The sequence below is a fragment of the Littorina saxatilis genome, linkage group LG3 (genome assembly GCF_037325665.1).
Source record: "Littorina saxatilis isolate snail1 linkage group LG3, US_GU_Lsax_2.0, whole genome shotgun sequence".
Classification (NCBI taxonomy): Eukaryota; Metazoa; Mollusca; class Gastropoda; order Littorinimorpha; family Littorinidae; genus Littorina; species Littorina saxatilis.
The window spans coordinates 59,602,469-59,620,630 of NC_090247.1; the positions used below are offsets into that span (position 1 = coordinate 59,602,469).

General features: G+C 42.8%; 2 protein-coding genes and 1 long non-coding RNA gene across 4 annotated transcripts in view; all 3 read right to left on the bottom strand.

Annotated features, from left to right (window-relative positions):
* Nucleotides 1-8,648, bottom strand: part of LOC138962814 (histamine H3 receptor-like) — a 20,356-nt gene extending 11,708 nt beyond the window's left edge. Inside the window, exons 1-2 of the mRNA XM_070334773.1 lie at nucleotides 8,396-8,648; nucleotides 6,508-6,807 (exon numbers count right to left, since the gene is read on the bottom strand). Of these exons, the coding sequence (XP_070190874.1) occupies nucleotides 6,508-6,807; nucleotide 8,396 (301 nt within the window). The 5' untranslated portion in view covers nucleotides 8,397-8,648. The remainder of the gene's footprint in view (nucleotides 1-6,507; nucleotides 6,808-8,395) is intronic.
* LOC138962815 (uncharacterized) lies at nucleotides 2,273-4,271 on the bottom strand. Its single transcript, XR_011454607.1, has 4 exons — nucleotides 4,119-4,271; nucleotides 3,713-3,787; nucleotides 3,330-3,410; nucleotides 2,273-2,901 (listed from the first exon to the last, which is right to left on the bottom strand). It is a non-coding gene; the product is annotated as an uncharacterized lncRNA (long non-coding RNA).
* A 1,041-nt stretch (nucleotides 8,649-9,689) lies between the features above and the next one.
* On the bottom strand, nucleotides 9,690-17,403 carry LOC138962816 (uncharacterized). Of its 2 annotated transcripts, XM_070334776.1 has the most exons (3): nucleotides 17,035-17,403; nucleotides 10,587-16,606; nucleotides 9,690-10,160 (listed from the first exon to the last, which is right to left on the bottom strand). In XM_070334776.1, exon 2 carries the CDS (start codon nucleotides 15,635-15,637, stop codon nucleotides 10,985-10,987), a length of 4,653 nt encoding a protein of 1,550 aa, XP_070190877.1. In that variant the 5' UTR covers nucleotides 15,638-16,606; nucleotides 17,035-17,403; the 3' UTR covers nucleotides 9,690-10,160; nucleotides 10,587-10,984. The 2 variants fall into 2 exon arrangements, with proteins under 2 accessions (XP_070190877.1, XP_070190875.1); XM_070334774.1 differs by lacking the exon at nucleotides 17,035-17,403 and having other exon boundaries at nucleotides 10,587-17,026.
* Nucleotides 17,404-18,162: the final 759 nt, after the last annotated feature.

Here is an 18,162-nt window from a genome sequence, read left to right on the forward strand (position 1 = left end):
TTTTTCTGCAGATATCTCGCTCACATCGGCCACTATTTAATTTTAGCTCAGCGAACCGACAAATTTGCAACAGAACAATTTCTGAATGTTAGAAATTCGGCTGTAGATTTATAGATACCCTTTCTATTCCATGGTTGTTGTTTTTTCAGGGGGAAAGTACCGACATCTCAATCGCTGAAAAGATGACAGCATCACCACAAAAGAAACTGCAAGAATTGCCAAAAGTAAGTAAAAATATTGACAGATCTATGTAAAAGACTATGAAAATTTAGAACTGGAACAACAGATATTCAAGAAATAACCGATAAGTGATATATTATAACTGAACCATTGATTGATTTGAATACTACATCATGCATGGAAGTTAAAAATGGTGCAGGAACTGAAGTCAGATCAACACATCAAAAAGATCAGTGCAATATATTTGTTTTCTCTCCCCTCTAGCATAATTCTGTTTTGATATATATGCTTGATGTCTTCTGTTGTTTTTAAATTCATTGTCACTTCTAAATTGCATGCTTTATTGCAGAACGCTTGTTCTTTCTGCCTTTCAACTGCCTTTCACCGGAGCTCAGAGAGCTTGTCGACCTATTCTCCACCAAATCGTTCAACTTCAAACGTCTATCAACTGCCATTAATTAGCTATCATCCAGCTATTTGTATGGACAGTTAGACTTATTTCTCTAGAAATTTAGTTTTACTAAGGGTTTATTGTTCTGCTTTTTTTCAGACATACCGTCCCGCACCAGAATTGCCAGAGGTTGTTGCAACTACAACTTTGAAGAACTGTGTCGTGATGTACAGCAGCTTCCCGAGTCGTGGTGCCTCGCGAAGAACGAGGTGAACCAGGTGGTTAAGGTTGTTGTGCTGGAGCCTGGAGGCCAGCTTGGTTAAGGTTTGACTTTGACTTTGAGTCAGCATTTTCAGTGATTTTTCTACGCAGCTGATGGTGTTTGGATTTAAAGTGTAAAGGAAAAAGTCCCCCCCGAAGCAGCGTGCTGCAGTTTAGACTGGCTTGGCGACAGTGTTGAAGTGAGTGACAAGTAACATTTTCAGTAAATCGCTTTGTGTTACAATTATTCAACACCAATTCTGAGCCAAGAGAATGATTTTTTTTTCTTTCATTTGGAATGTTGTGTTTTATAGGTTAGGTGTGGAAATTTGGATTTGACTGTAAAGCTCTTTAGCAGAGAATGTAAATAAACTTGACCAAGAAATTATTGCGACAAATTTCAAACTCCTGTATGGTGTGTGTGTGTGTCACTGTGACCAAAGATACATATGCTCTATTTGAGTTCATACAACTTCCAATTCCATTCAAACGTTAACAAAGTGTTGCTTTCTTTCTTTCTTTCTTTATTTGGTGTTTAACGTCGTTTTCAACCATTCAAGGTTATAACAAAGTGTTGCTGGTATGCGACTGAACATGTTCTATTAGGAAAGCAAAGCAAATTCCAGTGTACATAGTGGTCAACATAAAAACAATCAGACGCATCGATGCAAGACATTTATCAAGTGGCTGACAATTGATTTTGAAATGAAAACTGTTTGCAAAATATCTCGCTGTCAAAATTATATCTTGAACAAGTACACAAAGGAATTAGGTTTGAACCATAGCAAAATAAATATGTTTCAAATTTTCATGTTGCAGATTTAAATTTACATGGACTCATGAAAATACAGAACAGGCACTGAACAAGCCATGTGATACAATACTGAACCAAATACTGAAATAGGAAGAGAAGTACATTTTAACGACAGCAGATTTTAACACCAAAAATCGACACCTGAGACAACAATTGAGAAGTTCAAATTTAATGTACATGCACTTGATCAGATAGGATAGTTTGTACTGCATGAAGAAAGATCATACACAACACACTACAGAGATCCTTCCTGATTGTTCTCAACATTGTATGTATTCAGCTTTTTCCTCAAACTCCTTTCTTTCCATGTGCATTTCATTTTGTCCAACATTGTCTTCAGTTTGTGGTGGAGTCTTATTTTTAAAAAAAACAGAACATTTTGCAAAGTGTCTTCTGCATGGTTCAATAAAGTCATCTGCTTTTGCCTGTGTGTTGATGCACAGGTTTCACAGAAAATATGTTCCATGGACATCAAATCACCAAAGGGAAGTAATCGCTCTTTATGCATACGACATGTGTAATAGATTAAGCGAGAGTTGTACGGAACCTTTTCTCCTGGCACGAGAGGATGAAAGTCGCTTGTATATTTCAATGCTTGTTAATGTTATTCTCTCAGGTGCCAGGAGAAAAGGTTTTGTGCAACTCTCGCTTACTCTATTACACAGTCATGTCGTATGAATAAAGAGCAATTACTTCCCTTTGGTTATTTGATATCATCAACGCTTTGCCTCATTCTGTTTAAGATTTCTGCTTTGTGTTGCATGGACAGACACATCTGCAATACATTGGGCTTGACAAAGGTCAGTTTGCCCTTGTTCAGCATGCTTGTCATGTCAGGGGTGGTTTCACTCTCTTCACTGTAGAATTCAGGTGCGCAAGTCAGGGCTTCCAAACACTGCAATTTCTCATCTCTGTACGCACTCTTTTGGAGACACCAAACTCTCTGTTTTAGCTTTTTGGCAACACATACTCCAACATACTTTGCATTGTACTCTTCATCCTCTTTGATTTCTAATGCACTTACTGGTTCCCTAGTTTTTCTTCATAGGCCTTTAAGACACCAACAGTATAAACATGTTCAAGGCAATCCAGGCTGAAACTGCAGGGGATACTGTCAACTCAGTAATGCCTGAATGCTGGGTTGAAAAAGCAGAGTAGTACCTGGCCCACGCCTTCTCCTTGGCAGCATTCCCAACCTTGCCTCAGGGAACTAGGCAGTCATGAAGAAGCAGAAGTTTCTCTTCCAGATCTGCACCTAAAACACAGAAAATAAAATATTATAATTAAAACAACACACAAATATAGCAGAAATCAACCCAAGAGTGAAACTGAAGATGTAGATGCATGCACACAATCAAAACCGACAACAACCCAAAACTACACTTTACATGAATGGATGTGACCATATTAAATTTTGTATTCCATTTGTCGTTATAGAACGTGTTGACAAACCACTTTCATGAATCCTTATCATGTCTTACAACTATGACATGTGCTATTAATGATCCTAAAAAACACATGAAATATTGTAGTGGCAGGCATGTACCTAAAATATTTGTAAACAGTAGCCTCTCTGTGCAACGAAGCAGTATTTTTGCTCGAAAACTATGAATGAAAGTGATCTTTCAGGTACTGGGACTTTGCAAGCTGATTTTTTTTATACCGCCTTACTCAAAAACTTACTTTTCAATTACTGAATTGGTCGACAAGCCCTCTGAGCTCCGGTGAAAGGCAGTTGTCATTCTTGATAGATGCACAAGCGTTCTGCAATAAAGCATGCAATTTAGAAGTGACAATGAATTTAAAAACAACAGAAGACATCAAGCATATATCAAAACAGAATTATGCTGGAGGGGAAAGAAAACAAATATATTGCACTAATCTTTTTGATGTGTTGATCTGACTTCAGTTCCTGCACCATTTTTAACTTCCATGCATGATGTACATTCAAATCAATCAATGGTTCAGTTATAATATATCACTTATCGGTTATTTCTTGAATATCTGTTGTTCCAGTTCTAAATTTTCATAGTCTTTTACATAGATCTGTCAATATTTTTACTTACTTTTGGCAATTCTTGCAGTTTCTTTTGTGGTGATGCTGTCATCTTTTCAGCGATTGAGATGTCGGTACTTTCCCCCTGAAAAAACAACAACCATGGAATAGAAAGGGTATCTATAAATCTACAGCCGAATTTCTAACATTCAGAAATTGTTCTGCTGCAAATTTGTCGGTTCGCTGAGCTAAAATAGTGGCCGATGTGAGCGAGAATTCTGCAGAAAAACGATCTGCTGATCAGCTTGCGTGCACAGCTTCGGATTTACCAGTGTGTCAGATGCTCTCGCGTTTCAAGTGTTAAAAACAAAAATAATGACGTGCCGTCCACAATGAATCTTTATTGTTGATTCACATGACTCATTTCAATCATCAGCAATGATCTTTTTGTATTGGTTTGTTTGCTTTTCACATACCTCAGCCACAAACTCCACCGCCCCTTCGAAATTCTCCTTCTTCTCCATGTGTTGAAAGACTGCACCGGAAGTAAAGTTACTGTCAAAACCTCTCGCAGCCGCAGACGGGAGTTCGAAACAGGGCCAGCGTTGGCGCTCGCGCAGAGTTGGCGATCCTGTCAAGGGATATCTATGATCAGACTTTACATCTGCAGCCAGAACACTGAGACTAACTTCTGCAAAGTTAAAAATGTAAACACATGATGTATGCTCAGAATCAAATAAGTTGTTTCAGATCTTTTTAATTTGACATCCCACCTAAGCAATTCACTCGCGCGCACGCGCGTGTGTGTGTGCGTACGGGTGGGTGTCTGTGTGTGTTCGTGTCTCTCTGTGTGTTCAACAAGCAAAGATGCACTGCGTCAGTGACAGTGTTACGAGTGTACCTTTTTCGATGGCCGGTTCGCTTCGTTATCCAGCACAGGCTGTTTCGTCCATTTTTCGAGCATGTCCAACTGTTTTGGTTTACACTGACGTAAGATCATGGTTATATGAAAGTATCCAAGAGCTCAGCAAACGTGTATTTCATCCTGATGGAGTAAAATCAGTCCAAACGGTATTCAACACGCAGTTTCAAGGAGCGGCCATTACATCGTTGTAGACAGAATTGACGCTACCAGTACGGGTTGATTAACGTTAGCAAGCACGATCAAACAAATTAACTCAGAGATATATTTCACGTACATGAAATTACTGGTTAAATCTAAAGAAAGTTATTCAGTAAAATGTTAGTTTATTTTTGTAATTCTACACTCCAACACAAAAATTAAACTAGAATTGGGATCCGAGTTAACCAAACCGGTTTTGGCAATCGCAGCCTGGCACTGTGACCTTGGACGGACTCAGAACCTAAATCGAAACTGTCTTTGATTCAATGAAAACTTTCATTGCGTGTGCTTTCTTTTCTATCTTGAAACTAAAATGCATTAAAAAGCAAATCGAACAGTGGTTTGAATGTAGATTTATAACACATTTACGGATGCACTTGTTTGCACTTTATTTCTTCGGCGACGTGGCTTTAGCATGGGGTAGTGAAGAGGAACACACCTCGCTGGCTCACCTATTTACACACCACAGATAACTACAGTGCTTTGTTGTGGTCCACGTTGTCTTTGGTGTACGCATGGGATATACAGCTTACAACACTCGTGTTTTTTATATGGCTTGTATTTCAGTCAAGACCCAGCGGGAATATCATCGGGATACACTCGCCAGAGGCTCGTGGATCCCTATGATATTCATCCGCTGGGTCTTGACTGAAATACAAGCCATATAAAAAAAACCACTCGTGTTGTAACCTATACATATTTCTTGGGACTTGACCCTTGCAGGTAGGTGGACTGAAAGTAGTGTGTGATCAGAACAGAACCAATTCTGTCTGTTTAACATCGCATGAAAGCAGGAAAGAGATCGTCGTCAGATTGAATTACAATAACATTAACACGCTTCCATTTGAAACGTCTCGGTCTTCATCGTGGATTGAAAGGTCTAAACTTCAATTACCTTTGGTCGGGCGTCAATGTAGTTTATCAGATATGAGATCATAAAGTTATTTTGATTTTGATTTGATTTACAATTAGTCAAACTCGCCCAAAGCTCTTCTAAAAACGGACAGATCAATGGTATCCTTTGCGACGCCATGAGTATGACAAACTATAACTTTGCATTGATTTCAATTCTAACTTTATTCATCAGGTAGATTTTCCGTTCATACCTTTACCTTTCAAGCCCGCCCCACGCGAAAACGCAGGCCTGAAAGTGGCGAGAATTTTACTGGACATGGCGAGTAGAAATATCTGACTGGCGAATAGAAATGTTCATCTACTCACCACATGCGAGTAAAGTTTCTGAAACAAATTGTTGGTTTGGCTAGTAAGTTTGCTCTCTGGCTAGCACATTTTTAGAATCACTATCCAAAAGCTAGTACACTATTTTTTGGGATTTTCAGGGCTGAAACGATTGTGATAAAGTTTGACGCGACCCTACTTGGCATTTGACCGAATTCTAAACAAAAATATTTAGTTTTTGTGGTGGTTTAAAAAAAAAAGTATTTTGAAGCACAGTTATAGCTAAACATAAAGTCAGCTGCTCTTAGCAATACAAGTAAAACAGAATAGTGTCATTTTCGCAATTTACTGTCGTACTTTGACGTGATTTTGACCCGTATTTTGGGATAGATCTATTGTCACAAATAATCAGCATCGATGAAACTTCTGAAACTATCTGAGCTTAAATGACAACCACCATTGCATATATATTCAAGATCATGTTGAAGCTGAACAGGACAACAAACCAAAGGGACGACCAAATAATGAGAACAGAACCGAAGCTCACTTTCTAGAACACTCACCTGTGTAAATAAGATACAGAGGCATGCTGATCCCACCAAGCAAACAATCACACACCGCCAGGTGCACCAGGTACAAATTATGCACATTCCGCAGCAGTGGGTCCCTCCAGTAGGACAGTAGAATCAGCATGTTCCCTCCCACTGCCGTTGTTATGGCAACCCCGACACACACTATCGCCACCGCTATCCAAGGCAGAGGGAGAAGAGACAACTCTTCTTCTTCGTCGTCTTCTCCCGTGGTTGCGATGACGTCAATGGGCAGTGACGTCGTTGTGGTTAGTAGTGTAGAATTCATTTTCACTGAAAAGAAAGACGATTTGTGTGTGTGTATGTATGTGTGTGTGTGTGTGTGTGTGTGTGTGTGTGTGTGTGTGTGTGTGTGTGTGTGTGTGTGTGTGTGTGTGTGTGTGAATGTATGTGAGATTGTGTAAGCGTGTGCGTCGGTGGGTGTTTATCTGTGTGTGTTTGTGTGCTTATGTGTGTTTGTGTATGTGAGTGTGTTAGTGGTCGCTGGTATGTATGTGAGTGTGTGTTGGGAGGGGAGGTGCGTTCACAGGTACTTGACAATTAATAGGTGGAAGCTAGGAGTGGGCCTGCTCACTACGGAACGCGGATCGTATCAACTGATGCAGGAAATTGATGCATCCAAAACCACGAATTTGATGCATCGTTTTGATGCATCAAAATTTTCGGGTTTTCCTGGAAAGTGCCGAGCAAAAATCAAAATTTAAACCGGAATACGAAGCGAAACGAACTATTTCTAAGCCTCTTTTGTACGCGCCATTCCCAATCCCACTACCAGCAGGAATTTTTTCCGAAATCATGACAAGTGTAATTGACGGTTTGTAAGGAGCTGTGGTTCAAACAGTCGAGCAAAGACGGCAGGAGGCGAGAAACGAAGGAGAAGGAGGTGCCGACGGCATCTGTTTATATTCGTCAAAATGTCATTTCAATTTTTTCCTCAGGCATTTCTTACGGAAAGACCGGAAATGAATGATCTTTCGCATGCATACAAAACCGAAAGTGATGCATCAAAATGATGCATCATTTTCTAAAAGGATGCATCATTTTCGTATCGGATGCATCCTTTTTGAAAATGATGCATCCTTTTGTGAAAATGATGCATCCTTTTGTGAAAATGATGCATCAAATTCTTGGTTTTGGATGCATCAATTGCCTGCATCAGTTGATACGATCCGCGTTCCGTGGCTCATCTGCCTGATACTAAGAGATACAGAGAACAAAAGTAGTATAAGTAGACAAGAGCAGTCGAGCCCACCTCCCCCCTCCCCCTAAATCTTAACTAGTGCCATGTGTGTGTTTTTGATTGTGTATGCTTGTGTGAATGCGTACGTGCGTATGGGTTAGTGTGTGTGCGTAAGGGAGTGTGTGTGTGCGTGTGTGTGTGTGTGTGTGTATGTGTGTGTGTGTGTGTGTGTGTATGTGTGTGTGTGTGTGTGTGCGTGTGTGTGACAGTGTGAGTGTGTGTGTGTGTGTGTGTGTGTGTGTGTGTGTGTGTGTGTGTGTGTGTGTGTGTGTTTCTCCCCTTGTTCGGCATACAGCTTTTATTTTACCTTTTTGTCGGATTAACTAATTGTGACCCTCCGCCACGGAATAAGTCGCATGTCACCTTTGCATGATTTTCATATTTTTACATTTTCTTAAAGAGTGTCTTATGGTCTATCCAGTGGTGAAACCCGTTTTAGAAAAGAGCGCACACTTTTCGAGTTATAAGCCTGTGACTAAGGTGACCATCACACTGTTACCCGAGTCCCCCAGGACTTATATTAAGCCTAGCGCAGAACCGCGCGAGGTGACATGCGACTCATTCCGTGGTGGAGGGTCACATTTGTCTTTGTCTTTTGACCATGCAGAAGTATTTACTTACTGTGAAACAACGTTTAGTTTTTTTGTTTTGTTTTTTCATTTTCGTTCTTCAAATTTTTGGTTTGCAGATCGTATTTTCTGAACACTGTCTCAGGCGATTCTTCGTTGAAAAAGTTGGCATGGTTGCTGCTCTCTGCGTACAAAGCAGAGGCTTTTCAGCACACGTTCCTTTCCTCCTTTATCAAATGTAGAAAACCAACATTGTTTCGCATTCACATAAGGAGGCAGGGCTGTTCTTAGCTGAAAAGAATTGTGCAAAGTGTCATTTGGAACTACCGCGTAATCGGCGTGACGTCATATTCCTGGCTCTGTTCTATTCACGATTTGCAGGACCCCGTGACCCAGCATAATTACCAGATCCAAGGGGAAGGTTTGTCTACACACAAAATTCATCTACAAAAATAAACAAGAAAGCTGAATCTAATTACATATTCAGTCAAGCACGGCGGCCAGACACATGAGCGGCGAAGCGATGATACACGTCTGATAAGCTCTCGCTTTCCCAACAAAACAAAACACACACGCACACGCACGGACTAAAACACACACAAACACTCGCGCGTGCTCGCAATTTATGTCTGTCTGTCTCTCTGTCTTTGTCTCTGTCTCTCTCACACACACATACTCACACACAAACACATGCACACACAGACACAGGCACACGCACACACACACACACACACACACACACACACCGTGACACACACACACACACACAAACACACACACACACAAAACACACACATAAACACACATACAAACACACATATACACACACACACACACACACACATCACACATACACACACACACACACACATCACGCACACACACACACACACACACACACATCACACATCACACCGCACACACACACACGCTTGTTTGATATTTATGGACGCCAGCCACTGACGGATGATTGAAGTAAGAGGCAAAACAAGACCGCTGACTTGAAACGGACCATCTTGCCCCACATCCTATATTGCATACATGTCAGAAGATGTCACTGAAAAGTACAACGTGACAAGCATCACGCAATCAGCGAATATTGCATCACTTGAGAATGAGGAAGACATCACTCAGAGACTATGGATGATGCAGTTTTTGCACTGATAATCAATAATTATGCTCGAGCAATTAACTGCACATTTATCACTTAACAAAACAATTTCACACACACACACACACACACTGTCACACACACATATGCGCACACACATATGCGCAGTCTGTCATCCACAAACTCACAGAATTTTCTCTCTCTCAAACGGTAAAAAGGTACAAATCACAATAAATGAAGTTTATACGTTTCTTGAACAAAACAAAGCACTCAAAACTCACATTTACACATCAAATAACCCCAATCCCTTGCCAAAGATAATTAACGTTTACACTCTAAATACTCTCATTCACTCACATCAAATCTCTACCTCGCAAACACACCCTCTTGCTATCACTCCATCATACACTGAAATTACACTTCCTGCATGAGTTATTTTCAGGGGAAACGGATTTAGCGGAAGAGTTACCGTCCAGCAGGTCTGACAGTGACTTGAAGTGAAGCGAGATCCTGGGTGTAGATGCCCCGAAGACGAATGACGTCACGAGCGCAGAATGAGTTCCTGGCGAAGTGAGTCCATAGCAGCCCTCAGTTGTAGAACGAGTTCCATGCGAAGCGAGTCCATAGCAGCCCTCAACAGTAGAATGGCTTAGCTTGACTGGGCTGGCGGATCATCTCCATCACTCATCGGCAAGAAAACCGCAACCTGAAATGGTTAGCATTGCTCTTAGTCCATGGTTAACTCACATCGCTTATCCGTTCCCATATATCAAACCCAATGCAGGAAAGAATGGACAAAGCCTCTATGACTCTCACACACTCGCACAAATACTTCATATGTTATGAACGTTCTACCAATTCATTACATGTTTAATAATTGGCAGAAGTTATGCAAACATGTAACACGAAAATAGCTTTCCGTCTTTTTACATACACAAGTTATCATAATGCACAGACCATATTCAAAAATTGATAACTAACATAACTAACAATACTAATAAAACTAACCTTCTTTAAGCGAAATACCTGACTGACTAGCCTGAACATATAAGAAACGCACAGACACGAAACAACAAACATACCACGCAAACAGCCTAAACTACACCGAAAACAATAGAAAAGAATTACGCACCACATCCTGGTTGCATGAAAGCATACACGAAAGTCCCCTGTCAAATGAAGACAGCTCCCTTTTGCTCTATGAAAGCAAAAGTAACGTTCAAATGAAGAACGGATTCCAGTCTGGAACGCAGACTTCTAGCCCTGTAAACGGCTACGGCAAGAATGAATAAAACTGACACACAACTGAATTTACTGCTCACTACAGCACACCTGAGATACACCCGTTTCACTAGAAATTAGAGAAAACCGTGACGCACGAAAACTACGAGTGCTAGCTGTCTCACCTGGCAGGTAAACGACAGCACAAAGAACAGGCGCTTGCAATGATTGCATATAATACGAAATAATTACAGCTGCTTGTGACACACCCCCCTTGTTAGACTGAACTAACAGTTAAGTTACAAAACTTCACACAACGCGGCTGTAATAATCCGCTCCCACGTTTTCACGTCCTCGGATCGCACGAATCCGGAAGGAGAATGGCTGAAGCAACAATGCCCATCGCATCAGACGACCGTTGGAGGTTTTTGCTCTCTGCAAGTGTTGCAAAGACTGATGATCAGTCTGAAGTTCAAACTCTTGGCCATACAGGTACACCTCAAACTTCTTGACAGCCCATACCACGGCCAAACACTCCTTTTCAACAGTGGCGTAGTTTTTCTCTGCAGAGTTCAGCTTGCGGCTTGCAAATGACACAGGTTTCAACTCCCCATCCCTCTCTTGCAGCAGAACAGCTCCGAGACCAACGTCAGAGGCATCGGTCTGCAGTACAAATGGCTGGGACAAGTCAGGCAAGCAGATAACAGGCGGTTTGCTGAGAATCTCCCTGAGAGTGTTGAAAGATTCCTCACAAACCTCGGTCCACTGAACCTTGTTTGAGCAGTTCTTCCGTGTCAAGTTGGTAAGGGCCAGAGCAATGGCAGCAAAGTTGGCTACATAGCGTCGATAGAAACCAACCAGGCCAAGAAAAGCGCGGACTTCTTTCTTGGTTTCAGGACGTCTTGAAGCTTGAATCTTCTCCAGCTTGGCTGCCTCTGGCCACATCAGGCCATGGCCAACTCGATGACCCAGGTAGTCCAGTTCAGGGAATCCTACGAAGCACTTCGTAGGTCGAGCCGTGAGACCTTCTTCTTCCAGACGACGAAAAACGGCCTCCAGGGCCTCAAGATGAGTCCCCCAGTCTTCAGTGCCAATGAGGATGTCGTCCATGAAGTTGTGGACATCACTTCTTCGCAGAAGGTTGAGAAGCTTCCTCATCATGCGGCTGAAAACCGCGACAGCATTCTGAAGACCAAACGGCATCATGGTCCATTGGAATTGTCCCTGAGGAACGATGAACGCAAGCTTCGGTCTGTCTTCAGCAAGGACTGGTATCTGCCAATACCCCTTCGACAAATCTATCTTGGTGAAGTACTTGGCACGCCCAAGACAGCTGAAGAGTTGATCGATGTCAGGGAGTGGTTCTCCATCAAACTCAGTGACCCTGTTTAGCTGACGATAATCGATACAGAACCGAATCGTCCCGTCCCTTTTCTTCACGAGGACCACCGGAGCGTTGTAAGGTGAGGACGCAGGTTCTATGACACCCATTTTCAGCATGGCCTCCACTTCCTTCTTCACAGTTTCAGTTTGGGAGTATGGCACAGGTCGAGGACGGACAAAAACAGGCTTTGAAGTCAGTAGGCTGACAGAAAATTCCTCAAGCTTGGTAGAACCAGGCAAATCCGTGAGCGCTTTGACGAAACGACCCTTGAAACGATTCACATCGTCACGCTGACTGTCAGTCAAAGCCGGGTTGCACTGAACATCACTCGGACCTTCTTTGGACTGAAGTGCAGGTAGAGGGATGTCTCGTGGGTACGTCACGTCTTCCTCTGAGGTGGCTCCTGATTCATCGATCACCACGGCACATGTAGTGATGACATCTGGATCCGATCTTGATGGGGTAGGTCTGGACCCCCTCTCAACATATTCCTTGATCAGATTGGCGTGGTACAACTTTTCTTTGGTGCCTACACGCAGACGATAGTCGCATTCTCCAACTTTTCCTACAACCTCGTAGGGTCCTTCCCAAGCCATTTCTAACTTGTTCTTCTTCAGGGGTAGGAGAAGCAGAACTCTACTTCCAATCTTGAAGTTTCGTTTCACTGCACGACGATCGAAAGCTCTGGCGTAGCGCCGGGAGGAGTTGTCCAGGTTCTGCTGTGCGATTTTCAAAGTGTCTTCCAAACGCTGACGCAGATCCACGACATACTCAGCAGTAGTCCTAACTTCTGCAGGGGTGTCTTTGGTCCATATCTCCTTGAGAAGGGAAAGAGGTCCTCTCACAGTTCTCCCGTACAAAAGTTCAAAAGGGGAAAACCCTAAACTTTCCTGTGGTACCTCTCGGTAGGCGAAAAGAAGGGCAGGAACAAAACGATCCCAATCTTTGGGTTTCTCCATGCAGAGCTTCTTCAGCATTGTCTTCAGTGTCCCATTGAATCTTTCTACTAGACCATTACATTGAGCATGATATGGTGTCGTGGTGAGTCCTTTCAGGGCAAGAAACTGATTCACTTGCTTCATGAGATTGCTGACAAACTGAGAACCCCTGTCTGTCAGTACTTCTTTGGGAACTCCAACCCGGGTATACATCTGCCAGAGTGCTTCAGCCACACGCTCTGCTTCGATGCTGGGTAAAGGGGTCGCTTCTGGGTACCGGGTGGCATAGTCTACAGCAACCAGAATGTAGCGGTTCTTTCTTTCGGAGATGGTCAAAGGCCCCACAATGTCAACAGCGATTCTCCGGAAAGGTTCATCCAGCAGAGGCATCTTTCCAAGTGGTGCTTTTGGAATTTTCCCCTTGGGTAGAGCTCGCTGGCAAGCGTCGCAGGATTGTACATATCGACGGATGTCACCGCCCATTCCCGGCCAGTAGAAAGAGTTCCACACTCGATCTCGAGTCCTCCTCGAACCAAGATGGCCAGCCATTGGTACATCATGCGACAGCTTAAGGATTCCAGGTCTCAAGGCTTCTGGTACAACTATCTGATGGTACACATCTTCACCTGATGAGAACTCCCTTTGCAGAACTCCTTTCTTCCAGGAAAACTTCACTTGGCCATGTTTCCCGGAGGGAGCAGGATTACTAACCGCCGCTAGCTCACGAATGCGTGCCAATGTAGAGTCGTTCTCTTGTAGCTGAATGAGTTCATCTCGGGTGACACCTCCCAGTCCGGAGTCCTTCATTTTAAGAGTTTTGGGTCCTTGTTGTTCTCGAGCATGCTGTGCTCTGGTGACAACAGATGTCTTCACAGGATATGCCTTCCCTCTGTACACCGGAACTTCAAGAGTTTGTCCATTAGGCAACGGGATGGCATTTCCAATCAATACAGGATGAGCAAGATCCTCCACCACAATAGCAATTGCCTTTCCTGAAAAGAAAGGCGATTCAAAGTCAATTACAACAGTTGGGCACTCTCGTTCGACGTTGCCGGCTGCAAGTCGGATGGTTTGTCGTCCAATGCTGCGCTTGTTATCTCGCACAAGAGACGAATCCACCACTAGCCCGTCAGCTCCAGTGTCCCTCAGGGCAGATACTGAAGAACCATTGACGTTCACAGTACATCTAGGAGAGTAGGTCAGTTGGCTGCAAGGATCACAGAGAGCAGGCAGTTCAGTTCCTGAGGTGACTGTTCCTAGAGTGACAACGGTTTTCACCGAAGTTAGACGAGGACAGTTTCTTCTAGAGTGACCTTCCTGACCGCAGTTGAAACATTTTCCCTTGAATCCAGATGGCTTAAAGCCAGCAAGTTTTGCTTGAGTTGCATCCTTCTTCGGGCTACTTGGTCCTTTCTGGTGACCCAATGCTTTACCAAAGACAGTAACTGGATTTTTCCTGGCCCGTTTCGACGACGCAAATCTCTCAGCTAGTTCAGCAGCTTCAGAAAGGGTACTGGGGTCATTCTGTCTGATGAAGTCGGCAAGTTCTCCAGATACTCTGTCGAGAAGGTGCTCCATCAGTATGAGGTCTCGAACTCCTTCGTATGTCTCCTCCTTCTTGGCTGCCTTTCTCCACCGCTCAAACCAAATCCGGAGCCGAGTAGCATGCTGCTGAAATGTTTCTTCATCCTTTTTCACAGCCTGACGAAACTTGGAGCGGTAAGAGTCAGCAGTCCAACGAAAAGCCCCACGTAGCGTCTCCACCACTTTGTCGTACTTTACGGCGTCCTCATCAGGCAATTCTAGGTAAACCTCTGAGGAAAAACCTTTAAGAAGTGTCCCCAGCCTAGCTCCCCAGTCTCGTTCCCTGTTCCACCCACTCAGGGATGCCGCTCTCTCAAATCGCCCGAGAAAAGTATCCAAATCTTCTTTGGTGGTATCAAAAGGATCGATCTTTAGACGGACAGGTTCTATTGGACGGATATGGGGAACATGAGCAGTTTCTTCACGCTGGGCCATTGCTATCTGTGTCCGAATCCTCTCCTCCTCCAACTCAGCCAAACGTTGACGTCGGGTATATTCTTCCTCATCTCTCTCCTGTCTTCTTCTAGTCTCTTCTTGTCTAAGTCGAGCCTCTTCCTCTTCTCTCTCCTGTTTCCTTCTTGCCTCTTCCTCTTCTCTCTCCTGTTTCCTTCTTGCCTCTTCTTCTTCTCTTTCCTGTCTTCTTCTTGCTTCTTCTTGTCTCAGTCGAGCCTCTTCCTCTTCTCTCTCCTGTCTTCTTTCTTCTCTCTCCTGTCTTTTTTCTTCTCTCTCCTGTTTCCTTCTTGCCTCTTCCAGTTGAGCTTTTAGCAGCTGAGCCTCCAATCCCACTCGTTGTTGTTGCTGCTGTTGATGGCGCAGACGATCCAATTCTTCTTGCACAAATCTGGCAAGTGCACTACCGGAACGGACACCCAACGCTCTGCCCCTAGCGGCAATCTGCTCATGCTCGGCACTAAGACTAACCGACTTTCCAGCTGATTCAGAAAATACTTCGCTACGAGTAGGCGGAGTAGATAACTCATGGCCAGAAAGAGACAAAGTCGGGTCAGGCGTAGAAAAACTAGACAGGGCCGCGTTACGAGTTTTCCTCGCGGACATATTTATCTTTATCTTCAGTAAACAGTGGAATAAAAAGGAAAAAGTATTTATGGTACTTCTGAATGAAATGAGCTAGAACACCAATAAATACCGAACAAGGAAAAACAAGCTTTGCAAATGAACGCTTTCTTTCGCAAAATGAATAGCAGTACTATGCGCGGAAAACACCGACTTCTGTCACTGTTACGACGGTAGTGACAAAAGTAATGAACTCTAGTGCTATCACACGAATGATATTCAATAAACAGGCATCACAAAGACATGACAAACAAGACAAAACAATATCAGAAAAACAGAAGGCAAATAGAAAAATCTGAGGTGACGATGAAAAGTTAGGATAGACCCACTACTTCTAGCTAGCTATCCCAATCATAAATCCCGGACGAGCCCCCATTTGTCACACACACATATGCGCACACACATATGCGCAGTCTGTCATCCACAAACTCACAGAATTTTCTCTCTCTCAAACGGTAAAAAGGTACAAATCACAATAAATGAAGTTTATACGTTTCTTGAACAAAACAAAGCACTCAAAACTCACATTTACACATCAAATAACCCCAATCCCTTGCCAAAGATAATTAACGTTTACACTCTAAATACTCTCATTCACTCACATCAAATCTCTACCTCGCAAACACACCCTCTTGCTATCACTCCATCATACACTGAAATTACACTTCCTGCATGAGTTATTTTCAGGGGAAACGGATTTAGCGGAAGAGTTACCGTCCAGCAGGTCTGACAGTGACTTGAAGTGAAGCGAGATCCTGGGTGTAGATGCCCCGAAGACGAATGACGTCACGAGCGCAGAATGAGTTCCTGGCGAAGTGAGTCCATAGCAGCCCTCAGTTGTAGAACGAGTTCCATGCGAAGCGAGTCCATAGCAGCCCTCAACAGTAGAATGGCTTAGCTTGACTGGGCTGGCGGATCATCTCCATCACTCATCGGCAAGAAAACCGCAACCTGAAATGGTTAGCATTGCTCTTAGTCCATGGTTAACTCACATCGCTTATCCGTTCCCATATATCAAACCCAATGCAGGAAAGAATGGACAAAGCCTCTATGACTCTCACACACTCGCACAAATACTTCATATGTTATGAACGTTCTACCAATTCATTACATGTTTAATAATTGGCAGAAGTTATGCAAACATGTAACACGAAAATAGCTTTCCGTTTTTTTACATACACAAGTTATCATAATGCACAGACCATATTCAAAAATTGATAACTAACATAACTAACAATACTAATAAAACTAACCTTCTTTAAGCGAAATACCTGACTGACTAGCCTGAACATATAAGAAACGCACAGACACGAAACAACAAACATGTACCACGCAAACAGCCTAAACTACACCGAAAACAATAGAAAAGAATTACGCACCACATCCTGGTTGCATGAAAGCATACACGAAAGTCCCCTGTCAAATGAAGACAGCTCCCTTTTGCTCTATGAAAGCAAAAGTAACGTTCAAATGAAGAACGGATTCCAGTCTGGAACGCAGACTTCTAGCCCTGTAAACGGCTACGGCAAGAATGAATAAAACTGACACACAACTGAATTTACTGCTCACTACAGCACACCTGAGATACACCCGTTTCACTAGAAATTAGAGAAAACCGTGACGCACGAAAACTACGAGTGCTAGCTGTCTCACCTGGCAGGTAAACGACAGCACAAAGAACAGGCGCTTGCAATGATTGCATATAATACGAAATAATTACAGCTGCTTGTGACACACACACACACACACACACACACACACACACACACACACACACACACACACACACACACACACACACACACACATGACTGTATGCATGCATGCATGCATCGGATGTTTTAGAAAATGTTTAATTACTCAGTTTCACGTTGCGATTTTGTTTGTCTGTGTTTTATGCTTGACAATTATTATCAAAAGGGATTTCAAAGCTTGTTAGTTTGTTTGTTGTTATTAACCGGTCAGGTAACTGTGTTGTGTGTCCTAGCTATTTTGTTCCTCTTTTAGTCTTTCAGGTGTGATCACTGATTTGATTGTTGATTTGTTTAGGCCAAAAAAAAAAAAAATTGTCTGTTTAGGGTAACATGACCAAAAAAAGTAGGGTCGGTAGGTAGGTAGGTTTTTTTTTTTTTTGTTTTTTTTTTTGTGTGTGTGTGTGTGTAAATGAAACGCCAAATGTCTCTTTTTAGCATTTTTACCTCTTTTTTTTTTTTTTTTTTTGAAATCAAAAAAAAGTTTTTGGGTCGGCGCCAAATCGATAGGGTCGGTCGGGTTACCCTAAACAGACAATTTTTTTTTTTTGGCCTTACAGATTGACGGAGCAATCTTACTAATTTAGTCTGAAGTGTTTTTTGTGAAGAAACAAATATATTCAAGTTTCTATCGTTATCTCAGAAATTAGGGTGCAATGCCCATGAGTGAATAGGGTCTGTAATTGTGACAAGCAGTAAAGTTTCAACAGTTCACCCTTATCCCCCGCTCTACCGGCTTTCACTTTGAACGGAACC

What these genes read in the sequence shown, in the direction of transcription:
- LOC138962816 (XM_070334776.1), bottom strand. Translation starts at nt 15,637, where the DNA reads ATGTCCGCGAGGAAAACTCGTAACGCGGCCCTGTCTAGTTTTTCTACG.